A 16,076-nucleotide genomic window follows, 5' to 3' on the forward strand; every position below is an offset into this window, starting at 1 on the left:
GATTTACCTTGGTATCAAATTCAGTATCAAGAATCATGGAATTTCCCTGGTTTTGACATTTACCACTACACTTCTGGTATCGTGACATCCCTAGTTGAGAGGGCAGCCAGTGTCTTGAGAAACACAACAGGACTGCTGTGTCGACTCTTTTCCCTGAGTTGAAAAATCTCACACCTGTGTGAGCTGACAGTGCCCATAAAGCTATATCTCTATAACTTCCACTAATACACATTAATCTGATCCTAATCCAAATCAAGCAGGGTTTTACACCCTAAGATCCAGGATTAGGCAGACTTTGGCTTAGTGAAACCACATGGAGGAATGCGGGAGGGCAGCCCGTGTCCTCTTCCCGTTCATGAGAACTGTGGCTAAGTCATTAATGACTGACGAGATAAACATTTCAAAGCAGTTTGTTTTAGGGCAGATAATTAAGCGGTGACTTTTAATGATCTGCTTTCCCTGACTGCTCTTCCACTAATGACCTAAAAGTGCTGCTTAATTGGATTAATTAACAAATCCATCTGACGTCAATAGTTTGTAATTTGCCGTGGCTGCAGCTCGACTGATACGCTCATCTGCACGGAGAACCGGAGGATTTAGATCATTTTGTAAAACTGAGGATACATCTCAATGCCCCGTGTGTCCCGGTGTTTGAAATTCCTGAGGAATTTACTGCTCTGTCTCACCAGGCTTCACTTTACAACTGAGGAGAGTTATGCTCATTGCTTGCTGATAACGCTGTTATGACTTATTTAGCAAGTATCACTTCTTCTGTCAAATTGTCTGTCAGTCTAAGCTCTACAAACGTATAGCCAGACAGAGTTAAGCCGTCCACACTAAGAATACTCTGGAACATAACTTCATATAAGCTTTTTAGTCTGGAGCTGGCTGATACTAGAAAGCAGCAGGCGTGTCCGGGATATTAGACTCACGGGTCAGTCGGTATACTAAATGCATCTTGTTCTGACAGTTGACGTGGAGGACAAACATTCCCTTTTGCCAGTCAGTGCGAAAGTGATAAATGACGTGTCCGTGTAGGATGAAAGGTGTTGTCTGGTTTCTGTCTCGGTTCACAAATGGCACGCTTTGAATTCCCACAGCTTTGCTTCCTGTTATGAAAAATGCAAAAAGTTTGTCTTGCAGACGCAGCAATGCTGGAGCAAATTACATAATGCTAATCCACGTTTGATTCTACATCACTTATGCATGTTTACGTGGATTAGTTTCCCAAATGACTCCACTAATATAGCCGTGAGTGAGGAGGGAAGATGGGGAGGTGGGGAGTGTGTTTGTGTATGTGTGGGGTGGCGAAAGGGGGCTTAAGGAATCTCTTCATCCTCTCCCCATCCCCCGCATTTTTTTTGTTTTGGCCCCAATTTTTTTTAAGACTTGCCTTTTTTGTGGCTGGTCAGCGCAGAGCCTTTCTTAAATAAAGCAGGCCGACACGCAGAAAAAGCCTGTGGGGACAGAGAGGCCGCATTGTGTCGCCTTAACAGGGCGATTGTAAGGCATGGAGGAGGGGAAGAGAATGGTTCACGAGGGACTGAGGGTGTGTGAGGAGTGGAGAGGAGGGGGGGGCAGTGCGCCTACACAAAGGCTACCCCAGGGTGTGGAAGGGGGATGGAGGGGGAGCAAGGGAGGACGAAGGGGAGGACGGAGCAGTCAAACATACCATGATACACACCAGCTCTGCGGGGACTCTTGATCTGGCTCTCTCTGCTCACATTGCATATTCTTACTGGTCCCTCATGGCAGCGAATGTGCTGATTAGGGTGATAGTGGGTGGAAAAACTATGAGGCAAGGACACTGGTGTTGTTTTTTCTTTTTAAAGGTGGACATCTAGGGAGAGGTGAGGTTGATGTGCAAAAGTGCTGAGTAAATAAAAGGTGCTTCAGTGTGGCATTGAGGGTTTGGTTTGGTGTTGCATGGCGAACATGCCTCATGTATCTAAATTCTGCACGCTCAGGAACTCCCAGAAGGCTCGCCCTGGGCCTGGCGTTTGCTGTGGTGGAGAAGCCATGCTACCGTGGGGTGCTCTGCCTTGTGCATTTTAAAAAGGCTCAGACCTCCCTCCCTTTCATTTTCTCCACTGGGGAGACTGAGGTGGCATTGAGGACGGCCTCTCCCCAGTATCCTTCTTTTCTTTCTCCCTCGCTGAGCTCAGGCCTCCTCCCAGCCTCTGTGACCATTCTATTACCCTCTCATTGCAAGGCCTGGATACACTTTTGAAATGCTAAACCTCTCTTTGGTTATAACTGACAGGGGAAAATACCATTAAAGAGGCTGAGAGGAATAGATTAAATTAGCAGTTAAAAGAGAGACTGCTAATTAGTTGATTAATGTCTTTGGTTCCTCCCCCTCTTAGCTACACTGTCGTACTCAAGATTCCCTCTGGTGACAAGGTTCCCCTTCCCCAAACATTATTTCCTGTTTATTCTAAATTTTGAGACATTTCTTTTATCCACACAGTGCAGTTGATGCTTCAGGAGATTCATGATTAAAAAAAAAGCCACTCTCATCCAGCGCTGCATCAGCAAGTTTATGTTGGAGTTCCTGGGGGCTAATTCTGTCACACAAAGACAGTGATAAAAGTAGGAGGGGTGCGCTCTATTTAAGAGGAAGTGCTGGAAAACATAATTAATGAGAAGGTGACCTTGAGATTCACTATTATAGAACTGCTTTTGGAGCCGCTCCCACCATTCAGCTGTAACCATGGTGAGGAGGATTCAAATAACTGGGTGAATTTCCAACATGTAAATACACAGTCACTCTGAGTTAGGAGATTAACTCTAATCCTGATCTTTTATGAGGCTTACCTACTTTCTGCAAATTGGTGACTCTTTACTTAAATCTTATGCCACTAGTGAAATGAACACAAATAAATAATCCCAACCTGTTTTTGTTTCTCCAAGTGTGTGTGTTGCCACTTTCTTTTTGTAACACTTTGAACAAAAACAACACTTGTGACTTACACTGAAAGCCTCTGGATTTTCACCTTTTCAAAAAAGCTTTTAAACTATACTTTTCAGCTGTGAAAGACTTGCAGAGCTGTTTATCAGTCCTCCCTGTCAGCTGTTTGTCTCCTTTCACTGTACAATCCTCCCTCTCATGCAGTTACTCTCTCTCCCTCCCACGTCCCCTCTCCTCGCCTATACAATGAAAGCTCTAATTGAATAACAATCGCAGTCACCGGGTGAGAGACAGGTTCTTCAGGCTTTAAGCACAAGATTGCTTTTGCATTTTGCTGTATGTCTGTCAGCACGTCTTAATCACAAGCTTCATAGTTCAAACTATAAAAAAGTGCACTTTAGCTTCTGAGCCTCACCTCTATTTCCCTACATGCACTTGGCTTCAGTAATCTCACTTTTTTTATGTGACTGTGAAGACATTACTGCAGAATGTCTGAAGGCGCTCCGTGATAAATGCTGTCCTACTTGACTGTTGTGATTCTTTCCGACGTTCAGTCTTGACAGCCAGTGTTTATCCCATCTCATTATGTGCTTTAATCAGAGCATAGTACTATTCACTTCTGTCTCCACCTCTGCTCAGTGCTTTAATGATAATCATGGCCATGCTTTCGACATCTTGAAGTGTATTTGGCTTCCTCTCTCTGGGCAGCCAAAGCCATTATTCAAAGCATTTTCTTTAGTTCTTTAGAGTTTGATTGAGCTGAGCCTCTTTGTAAATTTGCATAGAAATCTAGGTTTTTTTATTCAGACATCTATACCATCCAGGGGCTTTATATTTGCATTCATCTTCTCTTGCTTATGCTCGTGTACTATTTAGTATAACAGGGTAGACTATATCATTCCTATAAACCCCGATGAAGCATTTAATGATGGATTTCAAACCAAGTATTGTCTGAAAATTGTGTCTCTTTTTTGGCTGACTCACTGTTGATCACTTTTTAAGGTAGAAGTTGGGGAAATCAATAAAATTCAGTGTCAGTGGAAAGAAAAAGAGGTCTCCTCAGGGTGGTTATTTCCACAGTTTGAAAGGCTGTTGGTGATAGGGATATTTCCTCTCTGCATTTGTCATCACAGCTGTCTTGTGCAGATCTAAATCCCCTCCCCCTCTGTCTCCAACTCTAGAAGCTTTTCTTCAAAATTATATTCAGACGTCTGACAGTTTTTTCTGCTGTCAGATGTAAAAAAAAAAAAAAAAAAAAAAAGTGACAGATGTGAATTAAGGAACTGGGATACATTTGTGACCGAGTCATTTTCAGTTACAGCATGAAAAGAAAACAGTATTTTGCTAGATACACTGTGTACCTGGACAGTTGGTGTGTGTTTCGAGGGGAGGACGTGGTAAGTGGGTGCTGGAAAGCAGACAGGCCAGTGAGCAGTTGTCTGCAGAAGGAAATTTAATTTTAATGCCAGACTGGGCACAGTCTCCCCTCTGTGGACGTCTAGAAAAAGGCTTCTTGGCAGACTTCGCCCCCTTCATTAATTTTGACCAAATATTTACTGTGCATCACATGGCATGCCTTACATCCCACTCTCATTTTTCCAGGCCAGGTTTCGAACAGTTTGGGGCGATTTGTGTTCCATTTGGCTGGACCCGGGCCATGCCCCACTCAGCAGGCCCATGCTGGTGTCTCTGGGATCTTGCCACATGAGAAACTGGCTCCACTGAGTCTTAACCTACACTATGCCTCCGGGAAGCCACGTTTCACTTTAATAATACCTTGTATCCACAGCTACAGTGTATAACATATGCATGCACATACACAGGCTTTCACACATTGACGGTCCAATGCTATGTGCTCCGTGCTTACCCTTTTAACCTAAAGGGCACCGTGAGGAAATGTGCCAAGTTTCTGCACTCAGGCATTACTGTTGTACCCTCGTCTGAATGCTGTAACTGAAATTCCCTTTCAACACCCAGCTGTCTGAGATTTGCTTTAGAATGTGTTTGCCCGAACATTTCGAATAGCCTACATAAGGTCATCAGCTCTGCTCTCAGGGACTGTAACACAACACTGGTCCAATAGTAGACCGGTATCAGCCGCTGCCATCAACTAAATAACATTTAAAAAGCATTAGGTGCTTTTTGGCCGTGCCTGCCCCGATTCACTTTGGCATCTCTTCAGAGCTGTTCTTTTTCTTGGCACCGAGCCTAAATGCCATACTCCCTGTGGCTGGGCTGTGCCAGCTGAGTGTGCTGGTCCTTCTTCCTCCTCACTGCTCAGCCGGCCCCTCCCCTGCCTGCCCAGCCACCTATCCCAGTCCCCTCATGGAGCAGAATCACTGCAGCCAGTCCACAGAGCGACCTTGGGAGGAGTAGACCGCCGCACCGTGTTGTTATGGTCGCATAACTGAGCAGACAGCAGATTTTAAATTGAATTAAGCTTAGTGTTTTGTTTACATTAACCCTGCAGAACTGTTCCCACTCCTCTGCAATCATTGCATAATATAGAGCATGGGCTAGAGTCTCAGCCATCTGCTTGTGTTGAAAGTATATTTAAAATGCACGCTTTTAACTGTATATTTGCTTTTAAAAATGCCAAACAAATTGCTTTGCTGAGATACATTCTATTAATCTCTTGAGGATTTCAAGTCTAGCAGTTGATGGAAGAACAAGCCATCAGCGAGACTCCTGCTGTCCCCTGTTGGGAAATAAATGTACCAGCATATTCAATTACCCCTGCTTTTCCTATCCTGCTGTTGCAGGCTGCTTTGATGTATCACTGAGAACGCACTGGTCAAAGCTCATTAAAAACTGGCAATGTTCGAAAACAAAAACAAGAAGTAATTGGCCACTTGCACTCCCTTGTGCTTCTTTTCCTCAACCCCCCCTCATGCTCCAAACCTTGACTTTGGCACATGCAGAAGCTTCTTAATAGAGGGTATAAGCCTGCCACATATTAATTACAGCTCTTTTCCCGAGATCTCTGCTCTGCTGAAGGAATGACATCCTTGAAATCAGATTTTGAGTTCTTTCATGAGAAATACAGACCGTGGTTTCTTCCCTCGCTGTGAATGCGCGGGGTCAACTTGAGAAGGCTGCTCACAGTCACACACAAGCCATGTGCATTCTGAAAAGATTGATAGATACTAGACGGACTGATATACACACATACAGACAGCCTGACTCTTTTCTTGCAGCCTTCCTGCTCTGTTCAGCCTGTCTGCCTGCATGGTCTCCAGAGCCAATTTGACAGGCAGCTTCCTAACAAGCATTCCAGCCTTTTCCACTACAGATTTCCTACTTGTCTCAGTGAATGGATATAATAAACCATAGGAACTACGTTTATCCTGCAGGAATGAATTCTGCCCTCATGGCCTTCTGCAGAATTTGACAGCTTTTATTTGTGTCTAATGACACTCACAGGGGCTGCTTGGCATCACGAGGAGCTACAACTCATCCACAATTGAGTCCCCTGGGTTTATGCTGAAAATTCATTATTATATACTATGTTTTCTTGTTGTCAAGTCTTTTCACAGTTACTCCTTGTTGTTAGGTTGCTGACAATTTATATGAAATTACTATGGGTACATAAATAATGAAAGGAAAGCTATATTTGTCTCAATAATGAGCAAACCATCCTTCTATATGGACTTTCCATTCATAAAAAAGATGAGTTTATAAAAGGCAGATGAAACAAAGATGTCCTTGTTGTCTTCAGTTGACTTTAGAGGTGTTTCATGAGCATCAACACTCCTTTATCATACATGCGATCATGCCTGGTGTCTTTCAAATGTGTCAAGCCCGTTTGGGAAAAGCCTGGAGCACAAGTGGAAATACTGCTCCTATTGTAGTAGCTCCAGATGGGGGCCCCAGAGCAGGATGGACCCCAGCCTCCCAAAGGAGCACTCTGCTGGGGCTGTCTCACTCCTGGCCTGGGCTGCCAGGGGAGAGTCAGGGATGTGTTTCCCAGCTGACACAGCCTGTTTTGGGGCTAGTGCTTCAGGCTTAGGAGGTCCTTTGTTGGATCCCATCCTGATGAGGAGCAACAGTGATTATATCACAGCCCCAGAGCTTATGGTGGTAACCTGTGGCCCTAAGCAAAGAAAGGAGTGCGTCTTGTTTATGGTATCCTCAGCAGATTCATCACCTCTGTATTGTATATGAAAAAGAGCATCAGGACGATCAAAGGCAAAGACAGTGATAATAATGAGCCGCTTATCTTAATATTTTATTAGTCCCCATTTACAGAGCTGTTGAAAACTGGAGCAAGTTTTGTGGTTTACACTTTTAACCAATGGTAAAGTCCCTGTACATCACACCTTCCCATTGTTGAAATGAATAAATGAATATATTGTATTGGCACCTTGCAGAGCAACTACAGTCTGTGGACTTTTTCTGATTACTTCCTTAACCTTGTTCAATGTCCTGGCCTTAATAATAACAAAGGAGCTTTGTGTCATGTTTGCATTGCAATCTGCAGAAGCCCCATTTCACTCAAATATCAAAAGGAGCATTGTAATCATCTGTGAGCATGTGGACTTAGTTTCTATAACAGCAAATACAGAGAAACAATCAAACAGTGTAGTGTTGGGTTGCAGTGTTGTGTGTAAACTCTCAGGTAGTGTGTTTCAGCTTTGCTTTGATTAAAAAAAGCCCAAATTTGGAAGGTAGTAGGACTATTTTTCTGGAAACTGATATCTGTTCTCAAGTGCTGCTGTAGTATCAGTGAGGTAACCGTACCCCGTTCTGTTTGGTAAACGGAGACAAAGAGATGAGGAAAGAAAGAGGCCATAAAGATATCCATCAACCCCCTCCATCACCCCACCTCCAGGTCCCCACACACACTCACACACAGTGCTCTAATCCTGCCTCTTAGGAGTGTAAGTGATAGCCTTGTGTAACATTAAAAACAGGTCTGATCTGATGCAACTGGCAAAGTCATTCATGCAACGCATTCCAGGGTGGGATCCTGATGTTGAAACGGTAAAAAGATTCAGTTTCTCTTTCCTGTTAATGTCATCTGATCAGCAGAAGTACGGTACTTTGCCTTTTTCGCTCTGCTTCCGTCTCTCCCTCTGTTTCCTCCTCTTATCTCTGCCCTCTCTCGCCGTTATCTTCTCTAATTCAACAGAAAAGGGTGCCTTTTCTTTTCCTTTCAGTCACTTATTGGCAGGCAGCGTCCAGAGCAGGCGTGGCTCCAGTCTCTGGCTGGCTACCCCGTGGGACACGCCCTCTGCTCTTATCTCTGCCATAAATCCCTCTTAAGTCCCCTAATCACAGATTAATGGGACTGTAGATAGGGAGTGCCCTACTGTGCTTGGCCTTCCTTATCACAGACCCATATTCCATATCTCTGCCGTTGCTCAGCTGGACATCTGATATGGGGTGTGATGATATGGCTCAGACTCATGCAACACCTCCCAATTATAGCATCTGTCTTTATGAGATTCTGCAACCTTGAGCATCTTTATGGAGGAAATTAAACTTTACCACAATAGTGCTCATATAATCACATGCAAGGCTAGGCTGGGATTGTTTGTTCTGTGGCGAGAAATGGACTGAAAGGCTCAGCATTGTAAAGTTTGGTTTATCATTCAAGGAAGTAGACACATTATCCCATCTCTCTACCGCAGGGGACCACAGTGACAACAGATCTAAATTGCCTCACTGTCCCTCTCCCCTGTGAGTTCTCTGGGGTAAAGGGCAGGTGCTTGGCTCCTTTCCTCCTCCTCACACTCTGCCAAGGAAAAGAGATGTGAGAGAGAGAGGCACATTTGGTTTTTTAAGCTAGGGAAATCACTGGACCTGAACTTATTACTTCAGCTAGGTGATTGTTTTTGCCTGTTTTTGGCCCGCTTTTCTGCTTGTCTCCATCTTTATGCTGAGAGTGATTAGTAATAAAAATGCACTACACATGATGTTGCCTGTGGGCTTACATGAACTTTTAATTGCAAAGGGCAAACATGCTGTGTTTAAGCAATGACCCTGGCTCTGACAGAGCTGACCCTGACTAGCTGTTTCTTGTCCTGAGGCTGCTCAGAGTCTAGGTTGTAGTTCCAGGGTCGTCTTTTATGCTTTCAGTCAGGGTAGTTAGATCGATTGCTGCCTCCTAGGCATGCAAGCTTTGTAGCACCTCAAACCAGATTTTACTGCATTTTCTTGTCGTTGACATCTTGGCTATTTACTCTGACAGTAAATGTTCTGAGTGAGATTCCTCCATTACTAACTGAGACATTAAGTAATTAAACACAATCAATAGTTCAGCTACTATTAAATCTACAGTAGCAATAGCATGGGACAACAAGTACGACAATGTTGGTCTTTTGTTCCTAACCTCAAATACGACCCACAGGAGCATTTTCAAAATTTGCGCCCCAACTACAGGCAGGAGATGAACATGTCCTGATACCTAAATGTAACAGTAGCTGTTTAAAACACATCGTTAACATTGTTAAACAGTCACAGTTAGGTTAGGATTAGGCTGTGAAATTACTTGCTTAAGGTTAGGAAACAAAAGTACATGGTTAACCATAGTAAATAAACGTAACTTCTGGAAGTGAGGTTGTTACAGTGAAGTCATGTAGCTTGAAATAACGTTGATCTGGTTTCACATGTGACACGGAAACATTTCCTATAAGAGCCCTTTGTTTGTTTGACCCCTCCAGGAGTGGAGATTGTAGTTCTTTATATGGTAGTAGTGAGTAATTGTGGCATGGGAAAGGATTTACTTGGATTCTTATCCATTTATTATTGTATGTATAAGTCCATTATTCGATTTTTTTTTCAATTATTTCATCATTATCAGTGAAACGACCAGCACAGGTTCAATACGAGCTGTCCTTGGTATATTCTTGTCTCCTGTATAAAGTGGCTGTTTTCTCACTGAGCTGTATTTGATAACATCTACAGTTACATCTCTCTCTCTCTGTGTCTCTCTCTCTCTCTCTCTCTCTCTCTGTCTCTCTCTCCTGCATCAAGTTGTTGTCTCACTCCCTCATCCTCTCCATGCAATAGTTGAGTGTTCTTGCCTGTCTAGGTGCTGTGGCTGCTATAACAAACAATGCTTTGCGTTTCAAATTTGCACTCTGTCAAACATTTATTTCTTTTGGAAACAGATGCTAATATCTATTTGGTATACATTAACCTTGCTATTTAAATCAATACCAAAAGACATGAATGTCTCCCAGTATTAGGTATGATGACATTAGTTTTTCTCAGCAGCCCTAAATCAGATAGTTACCCCAATAAAGTCCAGTGCAGTATGAGTGCCCTGCCTAGTAGATCACACTATGTTATGATATATTTGCAGGATCAGTAGCGGTCTACTGCTTATGCATATTATTTTATTATCTGATTGAGGAAGCAGGCTTACCTTGTGGAGTATAGATCCACTGTACATCAACTCGTGAATCAATATGAGGCTGAAGCCATAATGCTAATATACAATGTATGCCAAGTGATTTAATGGACAGCAGATTGACCTTGGCTTATTGAGAACCGTCACAAATCCCGTGATCATGCCCTGTCTATCAATGATTGGATTGGGGAGAGAGAGTGAATTTCCGAGTGGGCAAATACCCCATGGGTCTTTATGAGTCCTAGGATGCATACAGATACTGTGTGAGTATATGGGTCAATGTCTGGGTCTGGACCCTTGTGGTGGTGAACGGATTGGGCTCAGGCTTTTCCATTCAGTGTGCTAGTTGTTGCTGTTGGGCTCTCATGGTTTGTTGTTCATTACTGAGATCGCTTTTAGCATTGAGCGCAAAGTCGCAGAGAGTTGTAGGTTTTTTTAATCACCTCCACAGCAAGCAAAGGCTCCCTCAAGCATAGTTTAACTTTGTGTGTGTGTGTGTGTGTGTGTGTGTGTGTGTGTGTGTGTGTGTGTGTGTGTGTGTGTGTGTGAATAAATGAGAGAAAAAGAAACACAGAGCGCACCAGCAAGTGAGAGGGTTAAGGGAGGAGGAGAATCTTGCCTCGGGCACCAATCGATCAGATCCTCGCAGTAGAAGTCCCAGCTTCCCTTTGGTGCGGCTGTGTATTGCATTAGCTCATCTCACATTTTCTGTCTGGAAGCGAAGAAGGGGGGAAGAGGGGGATAGAAAGTAGGAGAGAGAGGGTGGTTGAAAGCGGCAGAGGAGAAGGAAGGGCAGTGCTTTGAAATAGAGGGAGGGTTAGACGACTCAAAGCGAAGCGAGAAAGAGACGCGGAGCAGCTCGGTTCTGTGGTGAAGTGTGCACTCTGCTCCTCTCTTGTTTCACTCTCAGATTCGGTCTTCAGAGCTTTAATGCTGTATAGGGAAGTAGTGAAGTTAGCTGGTTGGCCATCCTCTTAAAGCATGCACCTGTAGAGGGGGGACAGGGGAGAGTTTGTGCCATGACAGAATAATCCGTTATACCGCCTGTGTCTTTTTCCCCTGGTGAGGGGTAATGGGGCTGAAGTAACTGGGGTCAATCAAAGTGTCTTTGGGGATCAGCACAGCACACACATGCACACAATGAATTCAATCAGGAACAAGGAAAGCATAAAAGCATTGTGTAACTGATACAATCAAGCACCCACTCGCTGCTTAAAACACACACATGCAGGAATCACAAACTAAACACTTATTAGAGTTCACTGTGAATATGGATTTACCTGATTATTCTTACCAGCTTGCCTGTAACAGGATACTGTAACCTACTGTATATGCTATTCTCAGTGTGCATCTTAATCATGCAGATCCGGTGTAATCATCTACAGTAAACAGCCACTGATCAAACACAGCCCTGCCTGCTGCACAGCCCTCCTCACAGTGGGCCACATCTAAATAGTTAATGGTTCCCCCATAAAACCCCAAACTTCAGACCATTTCAAATTAGAGAGGAGCTATCTAAATCAGTAAGGGAACGGGCAGAGCAGATAGCGGCAGAGCTCTTCAAAGTCCTCTTTAATAAAACATATTAGCTTGCCTTGTCTGGTGAGGAGCTGTGGTGGTGGTTCAGTCACTGTGCTGCTAATGGGACTGGGTATGCTAGCATGGTGAGGAGTGTTAGCTCAGCTCTTTGCTCCGGTATGCTGCCCTACCAAAGGACCGGGCCTCATTAGCACAGGGTCTGTAGGTTCAAAAGTGTGTGATGGGTGAGCGCTACAAATGGAGGTTAATTAGCCTGGTGTTGGTTCAGGACGCGCCAGTAGCCAGGAAGCACAGACATATTTTTTTTTCAACTTTATTCGGCGTCAGATAGCAGACTAATTTGAAGGCTTGATAGGCCACTCTCTCTAATTCTCCATCTGTTTGTGTCGATCTCTCAGAAATGCTTTAATCTCTACGGATATGTTTTTCATACCCACTGAGTGTTGACTGAATGATGTGCAGAATTACAGGGATTTCTGTGAGAGACTTTATTTTATTTGTTGTGTTGCCATTAAATAATTAATCATCATGATTGGTTTTAGTCTAATTGCTCCAAATAGAGTAGATGTTTCTGGCAAATTTTTAATACAGTGAAATCCCACTGCATCTGTAATATTACATCATTTTAAGAATCTCATTTAGTTATTTTCAGCCATAGGCCATCTGAAAATAAATGCTTGTGTGAAGAAATAGCCAGTAACCTTGTCTAGTTGGCTTATTAAGAGCAGCTCATTGGTCGTCGTGATTATTTTCCCACTATTCCTGCAGACATACACAACCACTACAGCTTGTGTCCAATAGTTTTTGCAGGATGTAAACATGAAACTCTGTCTCAAAGAAGGAGCCTAAAACAGGTGTAAAAGACAAAAACCCAGCTGAGGAATAACTTGAGGAGACTCATGATCATGATGTCCTTCATTGGGATACTGGATTAATTACATTTCATTGACCACACTACACATGTGCATTGAAGTGATTAATCTTTCCACAGAGCTGTCACTGATTTTGCTGACTTTACTTTAAAATACATGGCGACCACAGGAAGATGCCTTCTCAGCACCAGATTTGTAGGGTAACGGGGGGATGGGTGGAGGGCACAGAAACGAGGCGGTGTGGCAAGTTCACGGGATGCTGGGTAAATTAATTGCAGGCCTGTGCCTCCAATTAGACCAGACTCTTTTTAATTGGTCCTGAATGGGCTCCGAAGGCCTATGCTGGGAGATATGGCAAGTGGGGGAAAAACTCTCCCTTTCCCTCTTTCACCCTCACACACACACATACACACACTATTGTGTGTAGGCAGACAATGCATTCACAGCCATCAGGTCCCACCCTTCAGGAATTAACAACAGGAAGCTAATTTGCATGTAAAGCAGGTTTGATAGCCACAGCTGACTGGTCGGAGAGCAATAGTAATGGCCTGAGATAGCACTGGGGTGTTAACCCCCTTGGCACTGCTGTTGGCACTGCTGATGGGGGCTCGGTCTTCCTTCAACAGTGTAATCTCTGCTCCTGCTCTGTCTTTGTCCCTTGGCTATGCACTGCATCTATATCTTATCTCTTATCTTTTAATTTCCTTTTACCTTAAAGGTGTGTCATATTCTTGTTTACTGTTGCCTTTTTTTTCTTCTCTTTGCTCTTTGATCTGAGAAATGACAGAGTCACATAGCTGGAGTATTGCTTAGCTTTACTAAAGGAGCTGTTACTGTAATTAAAGAGTGTCTTCTCTCACAGATTGGTAGTTTATTTGGTCTTTACTACTTGCATCAGCAGTACCTGTTATTGTAACTTGAATAATACATTCCACTACTTTGAAATCATACCGTCTGTATGTAAATGTGGTATACATAAATCAGGGTATGTTATAGGAGTTAAGACACATACTTGTGGAACATCAATATTCATTCAAGTTTTTATAGTCTGTTACTCATCCTAACAAGATGACAATTGTGTCCCCAGAGCTGAATTGTGAATTGTGTCAAAAATAGGTTTACATTTTTCTTAGTCAATAATTGGAACATAAAAAGGTTCTTAGAAAAACTGGATGAAATACTAACCCTGTATCGTAAAAATGTATCTGCTAGGTATTTCAAGAAAGCCTGCATTCAGGAAGGTATAGCTGCCTTAGAAACTGTCCTATTGAATCCAAGACAACAGGCCTGTAGGCCCTAGGGACCATATAATTTTTATTGACAGCCTTTAAAAATCCATCCAAGGCTATAAATCCTTGCAGATATAAACTTTCATTCTTGTCATTTCTTTGCAGGATCCCGTCTGCGCCAAGAGGACACCCCACCCCGGATTGTGGAGCATCCATCTGACCTGATTGTTTCCAAAGGGGAGCCCGCCACTCTCAACTGTAAAGCGGAGGGGAGGCCGACCCCGACAGTGGAGTGGTACAAGGATGGCGAGCGGGTGGAAACAGACAGGGACAATCCCCGTTCCCAGCGCATGCTGCTGCCCAGTGGCTCCCTCTTCTTTCTACGAATCGTCCACGGACGGAGGAGCAAACCGGACGAAGGTTCCTATGTCTGCGTTGCCCGCAACTACCTGGGAGAGGCAGTGAGCCACAACGCCTCGCTGGAAGTTGCCAGTAAGTGCAGCATGTCTTCCTATTTCTTCTTCGCCGCTAGTGTGGGTGTGAATGCAAGAGTTTGGGTTTAGATGCAGCTGAATAGCAGGCTCCAGTTTCCTTCAGTGTTTCTGCACTCAATGTGTTCATTGAGTTGGATAATCTCTTAGGAGATGGGCAGGATGTGTTTGGCCCAGCGGTCCCCGTAGGCCTGCGGAGCCTTGGGGGAGAAGTGGCCTGATCATTCCGGGGTGAATGCTTCTCTAAAGGGCCCATGGTAGGTGGTCAGCAGCTACAATGGGAACAAAGCCCTTTCTGTTTTTGCCCTGCTTCTGCTTTTTGTCAGAGAGATAGATATGAGGTTTTATATCGAAAGAAATGCAATCATTGCGTCTGTGTTTAGTCATCTTTTAATGAAGAGCTTTCCCGCTCATTTCATTGAAGTAACAGCCGTTCCCTTTATTGTCTGCCACACTTATGTCACAACAGGCTAGCTTTGATGTAAAGTGGATTTAAGCATCTCTAGGGCCAAGTGCAGGCTTGGAGACATATTAGCAAGGAGTATATTTGGCAGTCAGTGGGTATGCAATGTAGGAAGAGAAAACACTGTCTGAATCGTTTAGTCTTTACGTGAGTGGTGACCTGCGCTGACAAATTTGTTCCCATGATTCTTTAAAGGCTGCTTTCGTTGGTGAGGTCAGCTCTTCAGATATATTATCTCTTTGCTCTCTTGACTGGCTGAGAGTGAAGGCTGAGGAGGAGAGCTCAGATATCAACCGCTCCTCCAGCATGCCCAGAGGCTGTCACCAACCCGCTCACTGTAATCTAATCAAGATGGGGGAAAGAAAGAATTGTGTGTGTTTGAATGTGTACGTGTGTGAGTGAATGTGGGGTATGGGGGGAGGTGGGGTTGGGCATGGGCTTTCTGAGGATAATGGTCTTGGGTATGAGGTGTCGGTCAGATAGAGCTTGTTGTGCATTTTCATATTTAAGCTGTATAAGTGGGCTTCCATCTTTATTAACAGCTAAGTGGAATTTTAAGAAACAGCAGATACTTTGACATGCTTCTTGATAATACTGGATTTGTTTAATATATTCCATGAGCTCTGTTGTTAAATTTTGAGTAAAAGTCTCCCATTAGATGATCAGAGAGGAGATACAGTTCAGGGTTGTGGTCCAGATGGTGTCTTGTCCTCATATATCCTGCAGTAGCCATTGCCAGCCAAGCTCATTAACATAAAAATTAAACTTCTGCACAATTTAAATGCAATTATGCAAACTACTGTAGAGGCATGATATGAAATATAAATGTAACAAAGTGTTTGGCACATTCGAAGTTTCCACAGGTCAGAATGCTAAAAATATTTTTCCCAGTAGTAGATGATATACAGTGTTTATTTCAGAGGTGGGTTTTTCAAGTAGAAAAACAAGACACTTGGCAGGACTCTCGAGGACCAGAGTACAGAGTACCACTGGCTCCGTCTCAAGTTCGGGCTGCTTATTCTGTATAAGGTTCAAACAGACCCATAATGACAAGCCACTGTGCTCCAGCCCTCTCTCTCCTTCTCGCTTAGTTGGTGTCTCTCGCTCCCCTCTCTGCAGCTCATGCTTAACTACATATAATTATGTTGTCGGAGCAACCAGTATGGAACCCTGCCGAAGAAAAAAGGCCATAGAGAAAAAAATAAAAGCCCAGA

At 43.7% G+C, this 16,076-nt stretch overlaps 1 protein-coding gene across 1 annotated transcript in view; it reads left to right on the forward strand.

Moving 5' to 3' along the window:
- robo1 (roundabout, axon guidance receptor, homolog 1 (Drosophila)) overlaps positions 1-16,076 on the forward strand; it is a 233,885-nt gene that overhangs the window by 107,256 nt on the left and 110,553 nt on the right. Inside the window, exon 4 of the mRNA XM_059330821.1 lies at positions 14,074-14,400. Within this exon, the coding sequence (XP_059186804.1) occupies positions 14,074-14,400 (327 nt within the window). The remainder of the gene's footprint in view (positions 1-14,073; positions 14,401-16,076) is intronic.

This window comes from Centropristis striata, chromosome 4, assembly GCF_030273125.1.
Source record: "Centropristis striata isolate RG_2023a ecotype Rhode Island chromosome 4, C.striata_1.0, whole genome shotgun sequence".
NCBI classification, from domain to species: Eukaryota; Metazoa; Chordata; class Actinopteri; order Perciformes; family Serranidae; genus Centropristis; species Centropristis striata.